Here is a 24,729-nt window from a genome sequence, read left to right as displayed (position 1 = left end):
ATGTTGACTACTGTATTAACTGTTTTGTGTGGAAACTGCTGTTCTATTGAGCAATTTTTATTTTCATATTTAATCAATTGCTGCAATTTTGTAAAATGATGACAGCTGTATATACAAACAAATAAAATATATTCAGCACATTTTGGTTCACACGATCTTATTTTGAGTTTTGTTCAAATCTGTCCAGCTGGTTTTATTAGTCTTTAGAAACTTTCTGATTAGTGTATCAAAACAGATTAATTAGTGATACATTAATCACAGACACATCTATGAATCAGAGGAATTAATACTCTAAATAAAACAAACATTTATTAGACAAGAAATAAATACTTGCTCCACCATTGTTGTTGATGCATTACAGTTTATTTTTGTCAGTTTTTGAGAATAACAAGCTGAAATGCATTACATTTTCCACCAATAACCTGTTTTCCCATTAATCACACAAGACATATATAACTAAACTCCTGCATCCTAAAATATTAAAGATTATATGTAGAAAAAGACTGATTCCATATCAAATTCAATCTCTAAAAATTAGCATCTCCCCAAAATATCTCACAAGAACTGTACCAGATCTCTACTCTACACACATACACAGTAAATTACCAAAAAATAAATGGTCCATCGGTTACCTATATTTATCCATCAGCAAACAAACCTGTCCTAATATAACACAACCCTTCACAATTATCTTCTGTAGTGTCTATTCACCCAACATCCAGCACCACATTGTGAATATAATAATAACGACATGCATATAGAAAGCTGCTCAAAGACTAACATAAATCAGCTATTAGCCCCAAATATCAGTCTACTGCATTCGTGAAGAAGTAAAATCAAGGTAAAATCTTCCCCACTATAGTTTAATAGCGGTTTCTTTAAACTGATATACTCATCACTGATATTTCATTGCACTGCTCTTTTTCAGCAGCATCTGCCACACGCTTTATTCACAAAATAATCACATGTGGCTTCAGTAGCTGTCAATCAGTTGTAAGCATTCAATCCTGGAGTTACTCCTTTTCTAGGCGCTTTGGATAAAAGCATCTGTGAAATCAAATTAATTGTGTGACAAGCTATCATGATACGATAAGTAAATAATCAAGTTATTCCCAATTCAGTGTTTTTTTTTTTGCCATTTGCAGAGAAAACAAAAAAAATAAATTAAAATATTATTATTATTATTATTATTATATTTTTTTTTTTTGGCAGAGTAAATCACTGATTAGACTGTTTTTGTTTAGAAATTATAATTAAACATCAAATTAATGATTTACATTGACAGTCCTACTTTAAAGATGAATGAGGGCAAAAGATGGATGCAGTTATAGAATTTACTCACGTTTAACAGACCGAGCAGGAACAGTGGGGTCACTGGCACACCACGACCCAGGATTGGGATACTCCCCCACCTTCAGTTGGTAATGGGGTTCAGCATAGCCACGACCCTCATAGAGATCCCAAAAACCACTGAGCACCTTACAGGAGCGGACCTCATTTATACCACAGCCATTCAATAAATGACGGTCAACTGTTGTCTCATGCATTGGCTCTTTAAAATCTTCATTTTCAAAAAGCTGGATCTCATAAGATGTCATACGTTTAACAGACAGAGCAGGAGCAGTGTTGCCATTGCCCCATGACCCAGGATTGGGATACTCCCCCACTTTCAGTTGGTAACGGGATTCAGCATAGTCAGGACCCTCATAGAGATCCCAAAAACCACTGAGCACCTTACAGGAGCGGACCTCCTTTATACCACAGCCGTCCAATGAATGACGGTTAACTGTTGTCTCATGCATTGGCTCTTCAAAATCTTCATTTTCAAAAAGCTGGATCTTATGAGATGTCAGACATTTAACAGACAGAGCAGGAGCAGTGTTGCCATTGCCCCATGACCCAGGATTGGGATACTCCCCCACCTTCAGTTGGTAATGGGGTTCAGCATAGTCACGACCCTCAGAGAGGTCCCAAACGCCTCGGATCACCTTGCAGGAGCGAACCTCTGTTATACTGCAGCAGTCCAATGATGAACAGTTCTCTGTGACCACACACTTGGAACCATTAAACTCATTCTGATCATATAGCTCAATTACACACTTGAAGAAAAAGAGAGAGAAGAGAGAGGGTGAGATAGTTGTCTTTGTACTGAGTCATTATCAAAAACCTCGACTATAGCCGGGTTTCCATCCAAAGTTGAGAGAAAAAAAACAACAACAAAATGTATGAGCAAAATTTCTAATATTGCATAAAACACTTGTGGATAAGCACCTTTCTATCCAACGAGTCAAAGAGAACAAGATCGTCACTTCCTGTTAAACTGGCAATATATATCACTACGAGAAGTGTGACAAACCACTGACAATACAAATGTTCATATGTAATAAATTACTTGTGCCTCAAAGCAAGCAAACGAAACACAATAAATGCTGTCAATGCTTTCGGAGGTGGATGCAGCTGTTTGGAAAGCAGACATATAAGACAATTAGGTAACACTTTAGAATACTGTTTCTTACTACATAACTAATAAGGAATTATTGAAGAACTAACAGGTGATTATTAATTAACACTTAACTCACTACTGTTAACTACTAAGAAAGATGTTGTAACTAATCAGTATGTAATATAATTTTATGATTATGTTAAGTAACAGTTAGCAAATCAGTAACTAATATATTCTGTGATACCTCCTGAAGAACTACTATTAATAATCTACTAATTAAGGTTCAAGAAAAATAACTATGAAATAACTACTACTGAACAGTTATAAGCAAAAAACACTATAATAATCAGGCTGTGGCCCATAAATCAAGTACTTGAGTAAAAGTACAGATACAGCAGCAACTTTGTTACAGCCCACTTATTAGCCTATAATGGAAATGAAATATGGATTTTGTTTGCTTCTAAATGTTTAACTTTTGATTATGAAATGTTTGTTAAATTAGTTAAAATGTGGGCAGTATACATGTTAAAATGGAATAAAATATGCTGTATTAAGAAATGTTCTCATCTGAAATAAACAGATGTTCATAAACAAAGTTTATGATTACTTTTATAGCTTGTTTTTAGTGAAAATGATGTAGTTTATTATTATTTACTAATAGGTTCACTTTAGAATTCTGTAAGTCCTGCAAAATTATTTGATAATTCTTTATTAATTACTAATGGGTTCCCTATGTTTTCACTTTAGAATACTGTTTCAGATTCTAAGTTATTCTTGAGGAATTATCTAATAATTCAGCCTGATCTCACAATCAAAACGTACATATTTAGACGTAAATTAAAACTGTCCAATACATGTGCCTTTACGTATTTACAGTGTCGTTTACGTATTATCTGGACTTAATTACAGGTTCGATACGTAACTAAATTTACGTAAAAACAACCTCAAATATGTACAGATAGAACGTCTTCTCTGACCAGTCAGTTATCCATAGAAATTTGCTCATGAAGCTGCTTTTCAATGCGTGTCAGATTTAAAAAAATATATATTTATGTATATTTTCCCTTTTTATATATATTTTTTTATAAATGTAAGATCCCTAAACCGCACCCGAACCTAAACCTACCCATTTTATACAGAATGTTAAAAGAATAAAACATAATAAAACACAATTTTAGTAAAAATATAACATTAAAACGTTATTTTGAGCCACTAACGTTAATCCTACACCTACCCCTAAACCTACCCATAACCGTTTCTTAAAACTAACAATACTACTGTTATAAATAAACAAATAACAGACAAACAAAAGTAACATTAATCATTTATTTTTTGCGAAAATATCAAAAGTGGTACCAAAAGTAGTTCAAATGATAATGAGTTCCAGTCGCAGTCCTCTCTGGAGGTAATAGTTTATATAAGGTACAGAGCAGAAATTAATTTATTAATCTGTGAAATTATGAATCTGACTTCTCTCCGTGAAGGCGCACTCGCGCAGTACTGATTTAAAATGTCTATCAACTGAAACACGGCATGTCGCAATCTGTGACGAATTAGGTGAGAACCAATGAGCGTTCGATATCAGTGCCGTAAACCATGTCGTAACGTTTCTCGAGGGTGGCGCCTTTCTTTTACTGTCTATGGATGGCGCACTGGCGCTATTTTCAAATTCGAATCATAACGAGCGCGGGCTTTGACTGTGACGGTCGCTGTTGCTGAGAATGAAGATGAAGATCGATTGATAAAGGGCTGAATTTGGATATGTTCCTTGCAAACATCTGGATTTTAAAGATATGGAGTACAGCAAACAAATAAAATGGATGTGATTTGTAATTTTATGCTGTGCTTTTGTGTATCTATGGTTGTAATGCCAGTCATTGGATAGGAGAAAATCGCACAGCAAAATATTACAAAATGGTTAAACAATTACATACATTTCAAAGTGTACTTTTGTTTAACATTATGTAATCCCCGAAACGAGTTTGCAGCATGCACAGAAATGTTACTTCCTATTAAGTAGATGAGTAAACTGCTTTCAATAAATTCACTAAAAACATGTATTGATATGACAAATACAACAGATTTAAATCATTAAAGCAACAATTTTAATATTAATACATTGGAATTCATATACATTCACACTTTACGTTAGATTATTTACATTTTTTTAGCTGCTAACACGTAAGTATTTGTAAGTTTTACTGCTATAAATACGTCAAGGTTGTACGTTTTTATGTGCATGAAAACGTAAGTAAATGTACGTGTGTTAGAACCACATTTAATGTAAAAATACACACGTATTCTCATGAGATCATGTTGCACAGCTGAATAATTCTTTATTAATTACTAACAGGTTCTCAACATTTTCACTTTAGAATAGGCCTAATGTTTCAGGTTCAAAATAAGTCCTTCAGAATTATTTGATCATTAATTATTAATTACTAATGGGTTCCCTATGTTTTCACTTTAGAATACTGTTTCAGATTCTAAGTTATTATTGAGGAATTATCTAATATTTTTTTATTAATTACTAATGGGTTCCCAATATTTTCACTTTAGAATAGGCCTAATGTTTCAGGTTCAAAATAAGTCCTGCATAATTATTTTATAATTAATTATTAATTACAAATCGGATACCTGTATTTTCGGGTACTTTCCCTCAGGCTTTGCCTTACATACAGACATTTAATTAATGATAATGTGGTATATGCTGAGGAGGCACACATACAGTACTGTATATAAAATATAAAAACTAAGGTAAGTTATCGCAAGGCACTGGAGTCATGGTGGGGTTCCTATTAGAAGCTAATTTCTTACAAAACACACTCAAAACAATTTACTACATAGGCAAAACCTCTATAAAATGTATTGCATTTATTAATATTGCATTTTCATACTACTACTACTATTGCTAATAACATTTATATGAAAGGGTCACAATTCAATGTAATTGTGTAAAACTGTTCATTAGTAGTTACTTCATAGTTATTTTTCTTGAACCCTAACTAATAGATAATTAATAGTAGTTCTTCAGGAGGTATGACAGAATACATTAGTTATTGATTAGCTAAGTGTTACTTAACATAATCATAAAATTATATTACATACTGATTAATTAACACATCTTCCTTAGTAGTTAGCAGTAGTGAGTTAAGTGTTAATGAATAATCACCTGTTAGTCCTTCAATAATTCCTTATTAGTTATGTAGTAAGTAAGAAACAGTATTCTAAAGTGTTACCGACAATTATGTTGTCGATTTGCTGTACCATAGCGCAAAGTCACATTACTTTTTTTATACACATGGATGAATTCACTAGGCAAATGCGCTTCCATCTCCCACTATTTGCATTAACTCTTTTTTTTGCACAAGTCAAAAAACCCCTCAAGTGTGTGTAATAACTTTTTTGACAATTAAGGGATACTTATTTGATATGTGATATATTTTTTTATATATTTCCATATACTCTGTACTCTATACATTCTATACTCGTTTCTGATACGATACTTCAAATGTGCATAAAAACAGGGTGATGGAAACAGTATTGTGCTCATTATACTGTTTTTTGTGTGGCTTACACACTGTGTCTGCACTGTAAAAACCCGACAAGTTAACTTAACTCAAACGGTTTGAGTAAACATATATCCTTAAAAACCTGACAAGTTATGTTAACTCAAACCGTTTGAGGAAACCGATTGCCTTAAACCATTGAAGTTGAAAAAACTAACAGTTATGAGTACTCTGAACTTAATCCAGTTGCGTTCACTGAAAGAATATATACATTGCAATTAAGTAATTAATTGATTAACTAAGTGCTGATTGAGAATTAGTGATGAACAGCTGCTATGAACAAACAGAATCACTAAAGAAAAGAGAAACACAAGAACTACTACAACTGACTTCAGACACAGACTTAGATGAAATCAACTGAAATAAAATGCATTAAATCTCTCAAGATCTGATGAAACAACCCCACAAACAGCATCACCAGCTCCACTTATTAATAACCAAACTGACTTTATTTCTGTCAGACGTCTACAGAAGATCTTATTGAGAATGAACTAAGGTTTAGATATTGATTTATTGTTTCATTTGAAGTAACCATTTTAGAGATCAGTGTTTGCTTTAGTTGGGCTCTTGACCCTTGACTTCTGTCTCAGTCTTTTTCTGGCTGTTGGGACCTTTCTAAAACGTAACAGGTGATTATTAATTAACACTTAACTCACTGTTTCTAAAACGTATTTGTTCTAAATCAAAAGCCCAGGAAAAAGTATCATCAAGTGTTACACAAAAACAAAGAGGCTGCTTTTATCCAAAGCAACTTACAGTGTTTTCAGGGAAACTTTTTTTTCCTAACCTGTACATTGGTGTTAGTTGTTAAATTGGTGAAAATAATCATCAATTATTGAACTGCTTGAAGTCTAATCTCCGATGAAACAAGTGTTGTGTAATTAGTTGGACTGAGTAAAAGTGATTCTAAGAGCCAGTAGTGCTGTGATAATCAGTTAATATAAAGACCTTCCAAACAGTTTGGACTTCTATGATGTCAATTAGTCACACACAGATATCAATAATCAGCATATGAACCTCAACAATGGTGACCATAAAAAAAAAAAAAAAAAAAAAACATGCTACAATGTATGCTGGGAGCCATGATGAGTTTTGTACTACAATAGTACCCAGCATGCATTGCAGCATCTTTTTTTATGGTCACCATTGTTGAGGTTCATATTCTGATTATTGATGTATGTGTGTGACTAATTGCGGTCGTAGAAGAAAGATGTATAAGCACAATATAATTGAAAAGTCCTTTTTGTCTGATTCACTGTAATCATCTGAACTAATTATAGAAAACTTATTTAATCAGATTTTTGATTCTGAACAACTCCTAAATTGATAATTGTCGTGAGCAAAACGCTGTACAATAACCAATATTTGATAATATTCTCTCTATGACTTTGAGTTATAACAAACATGTCTCATAAACACGTTTACAAAAATCAGAGAGAAATAAACTGAGACAGAAGTCAAGGGTCAAGAGCCCAACTAAAGCAAACACTGATCTCTAACATGGTTACTTCAAATGAAACAATAAATCAACATCTAAACCTTAGTTCGTTCTCAATTAGATCTTCTGTAGACGTCTGACAGAAATAAAGTCAGTCTGGTTATTAATAAGTGGAGCTGGTGATGCTGTTTGTGGGGTTGTTTAATCAGATCTTGAGAGATTTCATGTATATTATTTCAGTTGATTTCATCTAAGACTGTGTCTGAAGTCAGGTGTAGTAGTTCTTGTGTTTCTCTTCTTTTCAGTGATTCTGTTCGTTAACAGCAGCTGTTCATCACTAATTCACAATCACTCAATTAATCACTTAATTACTTAATTGAAAAGTTTTTAAACGTACATGGTTTAAATCAAGGCAATCTGTTTACTCAAACGGTTTGAGTTAAGTTAACTTGTCGGGTTTTACAGTCTGTGTTTGTCAAATCTGCAGGAATGACAGGCAAACCATAAACACTCACCTTGCCAAGGCGCCACCATATAAAGCAGTCCTTAGCGTCCTTCTCCTCCTCATCAGAGTTTTTTGTGTAGTAAACTCGACCAACTTGTTCACTAAACGTCTTCGGCAGCAGACTGGATATCTGAGATATAAGTGAAATCAACTTTTTACCCAAAGCATGTTTCCCTGTACCCTGGGTTGTCTTTTTTGTGACTATTGAAATAAAAGTTAAAATAAAAGACCATGTGAATACCATTCACCTTAAAGAGATAGTTCACCCAAAAATGTAAATTTGGTTATTAATTACACACCCTCATGTTGTTTAAAACCTGTAAGACCTTCATTCATCTTTGAATCACAAATTAAGATGTTTTTGATTAAAATCTGAGTGCTTTCTGACCCTCCACAGACAGCAACACAACTGCAACATTCCCAGGCCCAGAAACATATCAAGAACATCGGTAAAATAATCCATTTGACATCAGTGGTTCAACTTTAATTTTATGAAGCTATATGAATACTTTTTGTGCACAAAGAAAACAAAGATGAATGAAGATCGTTCCCGGTTACTTAACTGTAACCTTGTTCCCTGAGAAAGCGGAACGAGATGCTGCGCATCTCAGCGCATTGGGATTGAGAATAACCACGGCGCCGTGCTTGAAAATGTCCGGACCCCTAATGTTGTAATGTTGTGCAGGTGGGCTACCAAACCACAAGAAGGCCTCAGACATTAGCTTGTGATGTTGACTCAAGGACATGAGAGCCCGGAGGAGCATGAACATCCAAACTATAAAATCTTATGAATGTGTGTGGAGAGGACCAACCTGCCACATCACAAACCTGTTGTAAGGGGGCACCCCTTGCTAAAGCACTAGAAGAGGCGACCCCCCTTGTGGAGTGAGCTCTAAGAACTATAGGCGAAGCTTGACCGCGCGCCTCATAAGCCAAGCAATAGCATCCCTGACCAATGAGACATGGTCTGCCTGGTGGCAGCTGCTCCTCTGCTACCACCACCATAACAGGCGAACAGTTGCTCTGACTTACGCCACTGGCTAGTGTGTTGGACGCAAGTCTGAAGAGCACGGACTGGACACAGTCTATAAGATTTCTCCTGCTCCGGCATTGTGAACGGTGGAGGGCAGAAGGCCTCTAGAATGATCGGATGTACAGCCGAAACAGAACCTTAGGCAGGTAAACAGGATGAGGATGCAAAATCACTTTCACCATCCCTGGGGCAAAGTCTAAGCACGATGGTGAGATAGACAGAGCCTGCATATCCCCAATTTTCATCAAAGAAATTATCGCCATGAGAAAAAACATTTTTAGAGTCAGAAGTTCATCAGACGTCATTCAAAGCATGAACCTCGAGGTTTCAACCAGACCCTCGAGAACTATAGCTAAGTCCCAAGAAGGCATCTTGGTTTTCACTGTAGGCCTCAGTCATCTGGCCCCATGAAGAAAGCGAGAGAGCAGAGGGTGTCTCCCGAGTGGCATCGCTTCAATCAAGGTGTGGAAAGCCGAAAGAGCAGCCACATAAACCTTAAGAGTAGCAGGGCATGTGCCTGTTGATAATTTCTCTTGCATGAAGTCCAGAACTGAAGCAATATGGCAGTTAACTGGATCTACATTGTGTACCACACACCACATTTCAAATACTCTGGCTAGGAATCCCGGAAGCAGAGAAACTAGAGGAAATGCATACAGGCGCATTTTGGGCCATGTATGCGGCATCGCATCCAGACCGAGGGGGGCTGGGTCACTCAGAGAGAAGTAGAGGGGACATTGCGCTGTCTGATGGGAGGCGAAGAGGTCCACCTCAGCTTCGTAAAATTTTCTCTAACTCTATTTTACTACCTCTGGGTGGAGTTTCCATTCCCCCGTCAGTAATGTCTGTCTGGACAGTAAATCTGCTCCCACATTCAGACACCCTGGAATGTAACCTGGTGATTTATATAAGAGACTGTTGCTGTGTTGTTAACCCGTACTAGGACATGACAGCCCCTCAAATGATGGAGGAAATTTTTGGGAGACAAAAATACGGCCATCAGCTCGAGCCAATTGATGTTCCAAACATTCCCCTTGAGCTGGGTGGCCATACAAGACCGGTCCCCGGCCCATCAGGGAGGCATCTGTCGTTAGCAGTCTGCGATGACACGTTCCCCCTAGAGTGGGACCCAAGGCAAGGAAACAGGGTCTGAGCCACAAAGATAGTGTACGAAGCCCGCGGCACGTCACTTTTATTTGCCTTCGAGGATTGGCTCTTGGATTAAATCCCTGGCATTTAGCCATAACTGAATCGGTCTCATGTGCAACAGCCCCAAAGGAATCACCATGGATGCTGAAGCCATGAAACCTGATACCTTTTGATATTGACGAACAGTGCAATTTTGGCCTAACCTGACCTTGCTCATGGTCTGCCGAATGGTCTTGATCCGAGCGGGAGACAGTTGTGACCGCATCATGATCGAATCCCAAACGATCCGGAGATAAGTCGTTTCTCTGGGCCGGACAAAAACACTTTTCTTGGTGTTGAGTCTCAATCCCAGAGAAACTAGATGAACAAACATGATGTCTCTGTGTTGTAGCGCCATTTTATTTTCTCTTGCGATTGTGCTAGTATCAGCTAATGATTGATGTAATTCAAAATGCAAATGCCCTGGAGTCGTAATGGAGCCAGCGCTGCATCCATGCAGTTTGTGTATGTGCGGGGTGATAAGGCTAAGCCGAATGGAAGAACCCGAAATTAGTATGCTTCGCCCCCGAAAGCGAACCTCAGGAAGTTCCTATGTTGTGGCAAAATTTCTATGTGATAATATGCGTCCTTCAGATCGATTGTGATGATGCAATCGCGATGCCGAATTTGTGACACGATCGTCTTGACGGTTAACATCTTTCACTTGAGCGCTTTGACTGTATGGTTTAAGCCTCGAAGAACCAAGATTGGGGACACTCCCCCCCCACACTTTTTGGGAACCATCTGTAGTATCTGCTGTAATAGCCCCACTCTCTCCTTGGATGAGGAACATGTTCTATGGCCTCTTTGCCTAGAAGAGCTTGTAGCTTTTGTGACAGTACTTGCATCAGCTCTGGTTTCACGGAAGTGGAGACCACACCATTGAAACATGGAGGATAATGAATAAATTGGATCCTGTATCCTATTCGTACTGTGTTCTGTACCCACAGAGAGATACCCAACAGAAGTTTCCATGCTGCCAGACTCTCTGAGAGTGGTACCAATTTTAACACTTTCTTTTGAGGGGATGTTAGATGTTCCGTGTCCTGAATGACGGCAGGAAACGCCAGCCAGCCCCCCCCCCCCCCAGAAGCACAAGAAGTGGCGGGGATGGAGGGGTTTTGTGAGGGTAACGGGAAGGAGCGAATGCTCCCTTGTGCGTCTAGAGCCACCAGATGCCTCCTTGTGTTGACTAAAGCTGACATAAAACGGCTCGGGCCATTTGCTTAATCGCACAGGAAGACAAATCTGTGGCTCAACGAAGCTTCAGCGAACACTTCCTCGTGCGCCTAGAGCAACTAGCTCAGTGCCCTGAAGTGGCGGATCAGCAGGGGATGACCGTCCTAGCCGCTCTAGAGACCTACGTAGAGGTAGCGAGCCTCCTAGCACCGCTATGTTTCCGGGTGGTAACTGAGAGAAGCGCTCGTCGGAGATCGCTGTACCCTGGAACATCAGCAGGGTTGGCAGACCGATCTCCTGAGGGCACTGAGGAGAGACAGGCACTGTGTCATGCGGTGTACACCGCTCTTCCCCAGAGATTGACTACTGCCCACATTCAAGTCCTTCAACAGGTCAGCCTGGTATGCCTGTAACACTGTCACTGTCATAAGCCCAAGAGGTATATCATTCCCATTGTGAACTGAAGAAACACTGAAGCACGCTTCGAGATCACGAGAAAGGATGCTTGGATCAGGTGATGCAGCAAGCCAAAGGGACGGACCCATCACTCACTCGTCACGCAAATCTCTATGAGAGCCCCACAATGATAATGTGGGTGCGGTCTGGAAATAATTCAGACGAGAGCGAAGCATTTTCTTCACTGTGAACAGTTCACAATGCTCACACTTGCCTTTCTCTCCAGCCAGAACCGCGTGCTCTTCCCCAACAAACAAAACAGTAATCGTGTGTATCCAGTTTCAGATATAGAAAGTGAGCATGGAGGAACCCAACACACATAGCGCAAGGTTGCACGTCCTCTTTTATCTACAGTTGATTTCATCTAAGTTTGTGGCTGAAGTCAGTTGTAGTTCTTGTGTTTTTGCTCATCTCTTTTTCTGTTCTCTTCTTTCCTTCAGTGATTCTGCTTGTTAACAGGCTTGTTAAGGCTGAAATTACTTCATATTTAATATACACAGATTTTGTGGCTCAGATAAGGTCCAGTTCTGGATAATTTATTTACTCTTGGCTGACATGTGGCATTGCTATGGCCTGCTTGTGGCTCAAATCTGGCAAACAGGAGCGGTCCGCCCAAGTGCCATCATTCCATGCTGCATGTGGGCCAGATCATCTTTCCATGGGTGCCAGATGTGGGCCGGATCTGGGCCGACACAATGTTGCTATGTGGGAATACTTACCGTTTCGTTGTCTCATCCTAACAAATATTTTCTTGACGCACACATGCACAGAATGATCTGAAGACAAAAGACCTGTTGATGCACCTGTGGCTTATCTATTTATAACCCCGGTTACTTATTCTACAAAATGTTTTTCTAATATGTTGACAATTTTTGAAGTGGCAAGTTACTTGAGCAGCACAGTGGTATGAGTACCTCATATTTCCTAATCTTGCAGCCTTTATTCTGCTGCTTCTTTCTGTAGAAATAGACACTTTTGATAGGGTTTTCTTCCTCCTTATTATAATCCAGTTTAATCACCTGTGAGAGGAGATTTACAAGGTTACAGTTACTAAACATTGTTGATTAAAAAACAAACAAAAAGTGATAAAAAAAATAGTGCTGTCAAAATTATTGCGTTAACGTAGGCATTTTTTTTTTCAGTTTAAAAATATTTAATCTAATTAATCCAGGGGCAGAGCTAGAGTTGGCCACCAAACTCACAACTGCTGCTTCTCTCTCTCTCTCTCTCTCTCTCTCTCTCTCTCTGTCTCTCTCTCTCTTCTTTAAAATAAATGCATTTATTTAGTCACAGAAAGTCTTTAAGATCACATCAATCTGGAGACGTTTCAGACGCTCACTCCACTATACTTCAGCGTCACTCATCTAACACACCCAAATTAACTCGTCTGCTCATTAGTAGAGATATTAATACACTGTTAAAAATTGCTGTAAAAAAACGGCCACATTTTGACGGTAACATACTGTTTTTCATTAAAACGGTGCATTCTGGGTAATATTCATCATTTTCGAGAAGGTACACTGTAAAAAAATTTGCCGTTAAATAACAGTAATTTTCTGGCAGCAGGGGTGCCAGTAAAGTACTGTTAATTTACAGCTCTTAACCATTAATTTACCACTCTTATTTTTTAACAGTATTTTACCGTAAATTCTACCATGGAAATTAACTCCACTCCCACTGCTTCAAACAGTTCGAGTTTTTAAACTACCATTCCTACGATGTTAGTACTATGAACTTATTTCATTTGAGTCCACTGAGAAGGAATATTTCTTACACTTAATGTGCAGTAATAAAGTAACTAAATACATGACTTTTACTCAAATCACTGCAGTTCATTGTCAGCTGTATTACACATGTATGTGCTGAAGTACTTAACACAGAGATCACCACTGTATCAGCGACTCCACATTTACTGCCTTTATATAAAGCAGCAGAAAATCAGAATTTGTGGCTCATCATTGACTGAAGCACCGGCTCTACTCTACAGCAAAATGGTGAACAACAAAACTACATTAAACTAAACGATCTCTCTTGTGCAAACACACATTAATACAGTCAAGTTCAGTACTCATTATCACTCTCATTATTACTCTCATTATCAGTGTATGACTTTGCCTATTTTTTTTTCTATGGATGTTCACAAATATTTTAGTTAAATTAACTTTTTTTTCATTTGGTAAATCTGACGTTTACATTTTACAGTATATTACTGTTTTTCCTTGACTTGACGGCAAAAAACTGTAGAAAAACACTTTTTTTTGCTGGCAACCATTAATTTACATTAATTTATTTTTTCTACAGTTTGTTTCCTGTAAATTAATTACAGTTTATTACTGTTGAATTATGTTTCATTCTGTTTTTTCTTCATCTTAAATCTTTAACCCTTTAAACCCCACAAGAAAATCCTCAGTTTTAAATGAACACTTATAATGTGTGCACACTACAGAGTGTTAGAGTAACACTGAATCAGTGAAGTTAATGAGATAATTCGGTGATTAATTGATGATTGAGCATTAGTGATAAACACCTGCAGAATCACTGAAGGAAAGAGAAACACAAGAACTACAAATGACTTCAGCCACAGCCTTAGATGAAATCAACTGAATAAAAGAATACATCAAATCTCTCAAGATCTGATTAAACAACTACTAAAACAGCTTCACCAGATTCACATTACTAACCAGACTGACTTTATTTCTGTCAGATGTCTACAGAAGAACTTATGGAGAGTTAAATAGGTTTAGGTGTTTTTTTCACTACCATGATGGAGATCAGTGTTTACTTTAGTTGGGCTCTTGAACGTGACTTTTCAACAACTAAGGTTTTTTTTTTTTTTTTTTTTTCATGCTGTAACAATGCGCCTTTGGAACCTGTTATAGCAAAACAAAAGTACACAGAAGAAAAAAAATCTGATATTGTTGTTTATAGATTGACAAGAACAAATACTATTATTTCTGATCTAATCCCGTATCTCTTCTCTTATTGAATATTGATACTACAGCATGAGAAGGAACACTGCCTAGCCATAAGTTATGAAAGACTGTTAAGAAAATGTCACTCATAATAAAATAAAAAAACCTTTGCTGAAATTTAGACAGAAATATCAAGAATCAGCGTATGAATCACAACAATGGTGACAATCCACAAAATAAATGAACAGATCAGTTCTGAACATCACAACACATGCTACTTAAACTTAAAACAAATGCAAAATTATAAGCACATAAGAATTCAAGAAAATAAGTGAACAATTCAGGGGCATAATTTATTCATGCCGCAATGCATGCTGGGAAACATGGATGAGTTTTATCCTGTGCTGGTACCCAGCATGCATTGCATCATGAACCTTTTGATTGTCACCATTGTTGAGATTCATATGCTGATTGTTGATTTCTCTCTTTGAGTGTTGTGGGGACCGCTGCCCAAAATACTTTTTAACTAAAACTAGTCGTTAAATCCATAAATACTGGTTATCACACTACTTTTCAATCTTACTAAATTGAAGTGTCATTCACTCAAATATTTCAACACCAAATTAATATTTGATTATTATAGCAACACTTTAAGTCAGTCTAGTAGATCATGCCTGTTAGAAACAACCATAATCACTTGACTATCAAAATTAATACTGCTGTAACAGATGCATCATAAAGATACAAATACAGCAATAAAACAAAATGTAAAGTGTAAAAGTCAATGGTCAGGAGCCCAACTAAAGCAAACACTGATCTCCACAATGGTGACGCTAAACGAAACAGTAACATTATCATCTAAATCTCTTTAATTCTCAAAAAGATCTTTTGATCTCTGTTCTCTGATCTGACAGAAATAAAGTCAGTCTGGTTAGTAATGTGTGAAGTTGGTGAAGCTGTTTGTTGATCGTTTAAATCTTCAGTTGATTTCATCTAAGGCTGTGGCTGAAGTCAGTTGTATTTCATGTGTTTGTCTTGTTATGTTTTTTTTTTTCTTCAGTGATTCTTCTCATTAACAGCAGCTGTTGATCATTGTCTGAATTCACTCATTAGTGTTCATTCTCTCTGTCAGGTGGACTATATTAGTAAACTCATGTAGGGAATAGTGAATGAGGGTGTAGGGTGTGATTTGAAACACAGCCGCTGAGTGTCGAATTTGAACGTTGTTATTTTACGATATATAGCAGCAGGCTACTTCTAGAAAATGATGAATATTACCCAGAATGCACTGTTTAAATGAAAAACAGTATTTTACTGTCGAAATTTGGCCGTTTTTTTACAGCCATTTTTAATAGTGTAGCCTGCTGCTATATATCGTTAATTAACAACGTTCAAAGTCGACACTCAGCGGCTGTGTTTCAAATCACACCCTACTCCCTCATTCACTATTCCTTACATGAGTGTACTAATATAGTCCACCTGACAGAGAGAATGAAAACTAATAAGTGAATTGAACTACATGAACTACAACTGACTTCAGCCACAGCTTTAGATGAAATCAACTGAAGATTTAAACAATCAACAAACAGCTTTACCAACTTCACTCATTACTAACCAGACTGACTTTATTTCTATCAGATCAGAGATCAAAAGATCTTACTGAGAATTACAGAGATTTAGATGATAATGTTACTGTTTCGTTTGACGTTACCATTGTGGAGATCAGTGTTTCCTTTAGTTGGGCTACTGACCCTTGTCTTTTGTATTTTAAATTTTGTTTATTTGCTGTATTTGTATCTTTATGATACATCTGTTACAGCAGTATTCATTTTGATAGTCAAGTGCTTATGGCTGTTTCTGTCAGGCTTGATCTATTAGACTGACTGAAAGTGTTGCTATAGTAATCAAATATTAGTTTGGTGTTGAAATATGTGAGTGAATGACACAATTTATTTTTGTTTTGTAAGATTGAACAGTGATGTGATAACCAGAACTTATGGATTTAACGACAGTTTTAGTAAAAAAAATATTTCGGGCAGCAGTCCCCACAACACTCAAAGAGAGAAATCAACAATCAGCATATGAATCTCAACAATGGTGACAATCAAAAGGTTCATGATGCATGCTGGGTACCAGCACAGGATAAAACTCATCCATGACTCCCAGCATGCATTGCGGTATGAATAAATTATGCCCCTGAATTGTTCACTTATTTACTTGAATTATTATGTGCTTATCATTTTGCATTTGTTTTAGAAGCATGTTTTGTGATGTTCAGAACTGATCTGTTTATTTATTTTGTGGATTGTCACCATTGTTGTGATTCATACGCTGATTCTTGATCTTTTTTTTCTAAATTTCAGCAAGGGTTTTTTTTATTATGAGTGAAATTTTCTTAACAGTCTTTCATGACTTATGGCTCAGCAGTGTATCTTCTTATGCTGTAGTATCAATAAGAGAAGAGATAATAGTGTTTGTTCTTGTCAATCTATAAACAACAATACCAGATTTTTTTTTTTTTTTCTTCAGTGGACATTTGTTTTGCTATAACAATTTCCAAAGGCACATTGTTATAGCATATAAAAAAAAAAACACCTTAGTTGTCGAAAAGTCGCGTGCAAGAGCCCAACTAAAGTAAACAATGATCTCCATCATGGTAGTGAAAAAAAAAAACACCTAAACCTATTTAACTCTCAATAAGATCTTCTGTAGACATCTGACAGAAATAAAGTCAGTCTGGTTAGTAATGTGAATCTGGTAAAGCTGTTTTAGTAGTTGTTTAATCAGATCTTGAGAGATTTGATGTATTATTTTATTCAGTTGATTTCATTTAAGGCTGTGGTTGAAGTAATTTAAAATGTAAACGTCAGATTTACCAAATGAAAAAAAAAAAAGTTAATTTAACTAAAATATTTGTGAACATCCATAGAAAAAAAATATGCAAAGTCATACACTGATATTGAGAGTAAATACCGAACTCGACTGTATTAATGTGTGTTTGCACAAGAGAGATCTGTTAGTTTAATATAGTTTTGTTGTTCACCATTGTGCTGGAGAGTTTAGCCTGTAGAATATTAAGAACTATTCCTTCTCAGTGAAATCAAATTAAATAAGTTCATAGTACTAACATCATAGGAATGCTAGTTTTTAAACTCGAACTGTTTGAAGCAGTGGGAGTGGAGTTAATTTCCATGGTAGAATTTACGGTAAAATACTGTAAAAAAAATGTGAGTGATAAATTAATGGTTGAGAGCTGTAAATTAACAGTACTTTACTGGCACCCCTGCTGCCAGTAAATTACTGTTATTTAACAGCACAATTTTTTACAGTGATACTTGAAGTGGGTCAGAAAAGGTAAAGAGATTTGAGAGAAAATATGATGGTGTCAGATCCATGTAAAGCAGCAGCAGCTCTTAAAGAAATAAAAGCAAAAATAATCTATTAACAGCGGCTGTGATGTCTATTAATCAAAGGACAAAGAGAAATAAAAAAATAGCTTTAAGGTATTAATCTTTATTTAATTTAAAATATTGTTTGATGACTATATTTCTGCTGACAGACACTGGTAAATGTGACATTTATTATAATTGGTTTATGTTCAGAATGTTTTAAGGGTAACACTTTAGAATAATGGTCCATTAGTTAATGTTAGGTAACTACTTTAGTTAACATGATCTAAACAAGAACGATCCATCTACAACATTTATTAATCTTAGTTGATGTTAATTTCAACATTTACTCATGCATTATTCAAATCAAAAGTTGTGCTTGTTAACATTAAGTAATGCACTCTGAATTAGCATGAACTAACAATGAATAACTATATTTTCATTAACTAACATTAATAAAGATGAATAAATACAGTAATAAATGTATTGTTCATTGTTTGTTCATGTTAATTAATGAATTATCTAACATTAACTTTTCGACCATTATTCTAAAGTGTTACCGTTTTAAGTTCACTTAAATTAGAAGTCATTTTTAAAGTCTAATGTTAAAATTGATGGCTCTCAATTATACTGTAACGTTGAATGGCCATTGTCAATAAGTTAATATTATGGGGAAACTATAATATAGAGACATCTGTAGTATTGTTAGCAGTGATACTGGCCTTCATCTACAGTATATAGATAAAAAAGATGCCATTAAAACAGATATTAAAAATATCCTCTCAAGTTTTTTTCCTTATGTTGAAAATTGTATGCAAAATTATTGCGATATAAAAGTATATTTAAAAAATGTTAGATGGGATTAATTGTGATTTTTTTTTTTGTTTTTTTTGATTGACAGCACTAATAAAAATATAAAGACTGTAAATGTTGCTTTGAACACAGCATACTTCAGTGCTGAAATCCTTCTTATACAAGACCAGATCTGGGTGAAGTTTGTTCCACTCGTACACCGCTGTTGTCCACTCAACCTGTAGGATTCAAATGTGGATTTAAGTTCAACAAATTAAAACAAATTATCTATACGAGAAAGTGTGTTTTTATCTGTGTATGTCACTCCCCAATAAAAATTTACATATGATTGCTATTTAACTGCACATTTCTAATGTTTGAAATTATAAGAAAATGAAAGGGATGGTTTGTCAGTGGACAATAAGTAAATTTGTTAAAATTTGTTAACTACATTAGCTAACATGAACTAACAATGAAATATACTTCTAAAGCATATTAATTTAGCATATTATTCATATTTATGTTGATTTGAACATTCAGTATACAAATAAAATGTATTTGTTCATAGAATTTACTGAGCTAAACTGAACAAATGATAAACAATTAAATAATGTTGACAAACATTATTAAATGCTGTAACAAATATATTGCTCATTGTTATTTAATGCTTGTTAAGGCATTTACTGACACTAATTAATGGGAGATATCATTCATAGAGCATTCTAGAGTGCTGTTATACACTGTAAAAAAAAAAAAAAAAAAAAAAGTTTCGTCAACTTAAAAAAACAAGGCAACTTATTGCAAGTGCTTTTTTGAGTAAACTTAACAAACGGGTACTAAAGTCCACCCAACTTAAAATAACTTAATATCACAAGTTGTCACAACCAGTGGTGTAAAGTAACGAATTACAAATACTCTCGTTACTGTAATTGAGTATTTTTTCTCAGGAATTGTACTTTATTAAGTAGTTTAAAAACAGTGTACTTTTACTTGTACTTGAGTACATTTTTAGTGCTGTATCGGTACTTTTACTGCGCTATTTTCCATCAACCTGCAGTCGCTACATTGTTTATTTTTTTCCTGTCAATGATGATTGGCTAAGGAGAATAATCAGTCCAGTGATTCCCGTCCAATCAAATCGCGCATAGAAAACTTTCATCAGACAGACTTCAAAACACCTGGCGCCAATTTAGTTTAATCATGGAGGAGGAGGAGGAAGGAAGTGTGGTGGATGCAGTAACTCAAATACAGCACTTCAGCATCCTTGGCCATACCTGAAGGAGCTTTTTACAATGAAGGCGAAGAAGGGCAATTGTGTCGTTATGTCATGCCTACTTTGCTTGCCCAGACCGGTTGAAATATCAGCATTCAAGAGTTCTTCCTCTAATTCATAAAAGCACATCGAGGTAAGTTTTTCATATTTGCTAAGTATCATATCTTAAATATTTATGTTAAATGGTATAATAAACATCACAAATATAGTGTGGGGGGCATAAATAAAACCGTGCTAGGTTTTATGAGCCAATGTGAATTAGGGATGCACCGAATGTTTCAGGCAACCGAAATTATTCGGCCAAAAACAATTACGTTAGCGATTAGCAACAAGTTTGGAGTGAAGGCACGGTCATTTTATTAATGCAGCAGTATGGACGTGTTCGAGAAGACACAAAAATCATCACAAGCAACGACTGCTTAATAAGACTATCTCGTCAATCGTCGTCATTGATGAGAAGAGGGAGCGGGGTTGTTGCTGGTTATACTGTAGGCTTATGTATAATGACTTAAATTGCAAAATGGCTTTAAACAGTTACTAAATACACTGCAGAATACAATGCGCAATTTGAATGTATTTTGTCAGTGCTGCACGAACTCGAGGCGCCAGCTGCTGGACACCCTTAGCTTGTTAGCTGGGTTCAAAGTGCATTAAGCATTAACCTATCATTAGATTTATGCCCCTTAAGTTACACATATTTCGCTTAACATATAAACGCATTAACCTACTTTTTGTCAACTTAATTATAGATGTATATGTTTATGTAATGTGTTCTTGCATGGCGATTTAAAATTTTAGTTTATGAATGGCAAATAACTTTCATAAAACATCAGTTTTATATATAAATGTTTATTTATTTTTAAATGCTAGCAAAAGTTTATCAGTGGTGTAAGATGTTACTTAATTTTGAAGTGTATTCTTTTTACAGAGAAAACATCCATCAAAAATAAAGCAATACAATGAATGCGTCTTGAAAAGAAAGAACTCAGAAGAACAGAATGATTCAGCTGTGAAACAGATGAAGATTAAAGACTATTCCATGTCGTGCAGGCAGGTTGCTCAGTCCACAATTGACAGGCTTGTAGTTGAATTTGTCTGCGAAAGCCTTCAGCCCTTTTTTATCAAAGCATTTAAGGTGTATGGTGAACAGAATCCGCAAGAGTTGATTGGTGCTGACTCTGCTGAGGCAGTGACACTGGAGAGTGAGGAAAATGATGGAGTTGAGATTCAGGACTCCTGTTCCATTTTAAACACTAACACTGGATTGGAGTATCATCTACCTAAGCATCAGCGTTGCGCGTGTCATCTTCTTAATTTGGTGGTTACTGTGGATGCTTCCAAGGGCAGAGGACAGCAGTGAGGTATATAAGAAGCTTTCCCGTTCAACGTTTGCGAAATGCCAGGCATTATACAATAAAACCAGCCAGTCTGCCATCAATGCTGAGATCGTCCAAGAAGAATGTAAGCTGCAGTTCATTCAGCCCAACCAAACAAGATGGAACTCAATGTACAATGCTGCAGAGAGGGTAATGCAGATCCTGAAGGAGCAGGGAGAAGCATCCCTTCGGAACGTATGTGCAGCATTCAAAATCAAAATGTAAGTCTGTTTGCTCAATCTCTGTGTGTTCTAATTGGAATACTTAAGTTGTTTGTTTAGATTTGACGTTGTTTGTTGTTGTCGTTATTTCATTTTTAAATAGGCTAAATCCTGCTGAAGTTTCTTACCTCTCTGAATACTGCATTGTGATGAAGACTATTTCCATGGCCTTGAACATCCTTCAGTCCGAAACAAACACTCAGATGGGGTGGCTGCTTCCCACCATCTACCTTCTTGATTCCAAGCTCAAAAAGATGGAGGCTTCAATCAAGGTATGTCTTCCCCTTATTCATGCTCTGCAGAAGGGTCTACAAAAGCACTTTGGGGAGTTTATGGAAGATCCGGATCAGTGCTACAATTCTTCTTCCAGAATTCAAAACGTCATTTACTGACAAGGCCCACATCATAAAAGCAGGTAAGAAATTTCTATTTTGTTCATGAATACAGATTATCTGATGAAATTGATATTTTATGCTCGTTTTGTTCAAGATTGAGAGCATGCAGAATTTTATTTCGATTTTTAATGTCAGGAGTCATGGATACATTTCACTTATCCCACTTGTAACTGTTCCACTACTTTAGGGGTTTCTGTGGAGTTAAGCTATTGGTTCGATTATTTATTTACTTGCCTACTGTAGCACAGTCAGACTATGAAACTATGTTCGAAAAGGGTAAATGCAACAGTGCTTATGTAGCAAGTAAACAGCTTTATTTCATTTCTAAAATGACCATGACAACCCCAAAGTCCATAACACACTAGTAAACATGCTGTAGTTTGTCTATCAGCATTATCCGCTATTATTATTATTAATGTTTCTATTTTGTGTATATGGTAGGGATGGATTACATCCTGCATCATCTTGACGCCATTAAGGACACCCAGCAAAACGACTCACAGCATGATGCCTCTGACGAGGATGACTTCTTTTCTTCCATTAAGACTGTTCATTCTCCAACTGCATCTGAATTGGATGGGTACTTGGCTTGTGCCTGAGAAGAGATGGGACTGCTTCACTCGTTTCCTTTGGTGAAAAAGCTAAGCCTCAAACTGAACACACCCTTGTAATACACAATATAGTAATTTTCACGTAATAGTTCCTTTAAAAACAAACAAAAATGTTAAATACATGTGACTTCATGGCACAAGACTGCTAAAGTATTAAGGTATAATTAACACTGGATTTATTTAACATGCATTATGTACCATGTGTTGAGTTCAGTGTAAAATGCATTGAGTAAAGAAGTTAATGTACAAGACTTGGTATGTCCTTGTGCTTTGGACACAAACGTAAAATAATGAAAAAAGTTATTTGACCCATGTTATGGTCTTTTATTTATTTAGACTATTTGAGCAATATAAAGTCGTGGCCTAGTGGTTAGAGAGTTTGATTCCTAACCCTAGAGTTGTGGGTTTGAAACTCGGGCCGGCAATAACACGACTGAGATGTCCTTGAGCAAGGCACTGAACCCTCAACTGCTTTCTGGGTGCTGCAGCATAAATGATGAAGTGTGTGTTCCAGATGAAACGTGCTGCCAAAATGCAACTGGCAATGTGTTCTGTAGTGGTGTCAAAGACCCTGCTGATCCAACGGAGGACCTTGATTTGGAGAAACCAGGTGATGAACTGGTACAGAATATTGCATCTCTCTGAAGAGTTTGACCTGTCATATCAAATCCTTCGCTTGCCATGCAATAAGACAACAACTGGCCTTAGTCTTGAACGAGCGATTGACCCACTTGTTTACTTTGTGTGTGTGTGTGTGCACGCACGCACTTTGGATGGGTTAAATTAGAGCATGAATTCTGAGTATGGGTCACCATACTTGGCTGAATGTCATTTTTCACCACTTTAAAATTAGTGGAAGCTTATAGATAAGCCTTGTGTTCAGTAAACAAAAAAATATTTGTTATGATATTTTTTTAGGTTAACATGACTATTTATGTTGTGACAACTTGTGATATTAAGTTATTATTTTTAGTTGGGTGGACTTTATAAGTTGCCTTATTTTTTTAATTTGACAACTTTTTTTATTTTATTTTTTACAGTGTATGAAAGTTAATGTAATTGGGGTTAAAAACAATAATTAAAAGGGGACATAATTCTGATAAGGAACACAATATTGGGTTGCAATTTTCCTTAAAATATCTGTGTATTATTTCTGTGATCTTGACACTGTCCCAGTTTGCCAACCATCCACCAGCAAACTGGGATACAAACAAGAACATGTCAGTTCAATGGAGTGATAATACAAATTGTATTTACCAATTTTAAATCACAATTTCTAAACCTAAAGTACAGTTCAGAAGGGCAAGATTAGAATTTATTTCTGAATTAAGTTTTAATTATATGCTTCACTATAATTTTATTCACACTTGTGAAAAACTCACAAGTCAGCAGTCAAAGATGATATTTTAACATTGTAAATGCAGTGCCCTCCACAATGTTTGGAAAAAATCTAACTTAAAGATGGCAGTTAAATAAAACATTGTGTTTTCTCAGTTTTCTTCTACCTTGAAGGCCTCTTCAGTTTCTTGTAGTCTAGTCTCTCCCACACATTTCGGCAGACGTCGCATCACAACATCCTCAAGCATCATCTTGGCATCTCTCAGGTTGACATCACTGTACAAGATCTCCTCAAAGATGTGATCTGATACAAGAAGAACATTTGCAACAGACGTGTATAAATACAAGTCTTCTTGGGCCAAATGAAAACTACTAAGCAGAAAGAATGACACTTTCATTTAATTATCATGTTTTTAACTGACCGGTCAGTTTGATGAATTCTTTCATTGCTGTTAGTTTCTCACCACCTTTTTCATTATTTTTAATTTTTAAGATCTTCTTCTTGATATCTTCTTGTAATTCAGATTCAGGAATTGGTGAGAGCTTTGTGATCTTGTCTTTTGCTGCTATGAGGGCTTCAGAGATTCTAATGAACAAATCAAAAAAGTATT

At 36.2% G+C, this 24,729-nt stretch overlaps 1 protein-coding gene across 2 annotated transcripts; it reads right to left on the bottom strand.

Moving 5' to 3' along the window:
* Positions 1–303: 303 nt before the first annotated feature.
* LOC127949494 (beta/gamma crystallin domain-containing protein 2-like) lies at positions 304–24,695 on the bottom strand. Of its 2 annotated transcripts, XM_052546860.1 has the most exons (8): positions 24,541–24,695; positions 24,286–24,422; positions 19,063–19,143; positions 12,726–12,830; positions 7,966–8,085; positions 1,668–2,099; positions 1,343–1,412; positions 304–1,047 (listed from the first exon to the last, which is right to left on the bottom strand). In XM_052546860.1, the coding sequence occupies exons 1-8, from the start codon at positions 24,563–24,565 to the stop codon at positions 1,025–1,027; spliced, it is 993 nt and encodes a 330-aa protein (XP_052402820.1). In that variant the 5' UTR covers positions 24,566–24,695; the 3' UTR covers positions 304–1,024. The 2 variants fall into 2 exon arrangements, with proteins under 2 accessions (XP_052402820.1, XP_052402819.1); XM_052546859.1 differs by having other exon boundaries at positions 312–1,047; positions 1,343–2,099.
* Positions 24,696–24,729: the final 34 nt, after the last annotated feature.

The sequence above is a fragment of the Carassius gibelio genome, chromosome B1 (assembly GCF_023724105.1).
Source record: "Carassius gibelio isolate Cgi1373 ecotype wild population from Czech Republic chromosome B1, carGib1.2-hapl.c, whole genome shotgun sequence".
Taxonomy (NCBI): domain Eukaryota; kingdom Metazoa; phylum Chordata; class Actinopteri; order Cypriniformes; family Cyprinidae; genus Carassius; species Carassius gibelio.
This window is presented reverse-complemented; position numbering and strand designations above follow the sequence as displayed.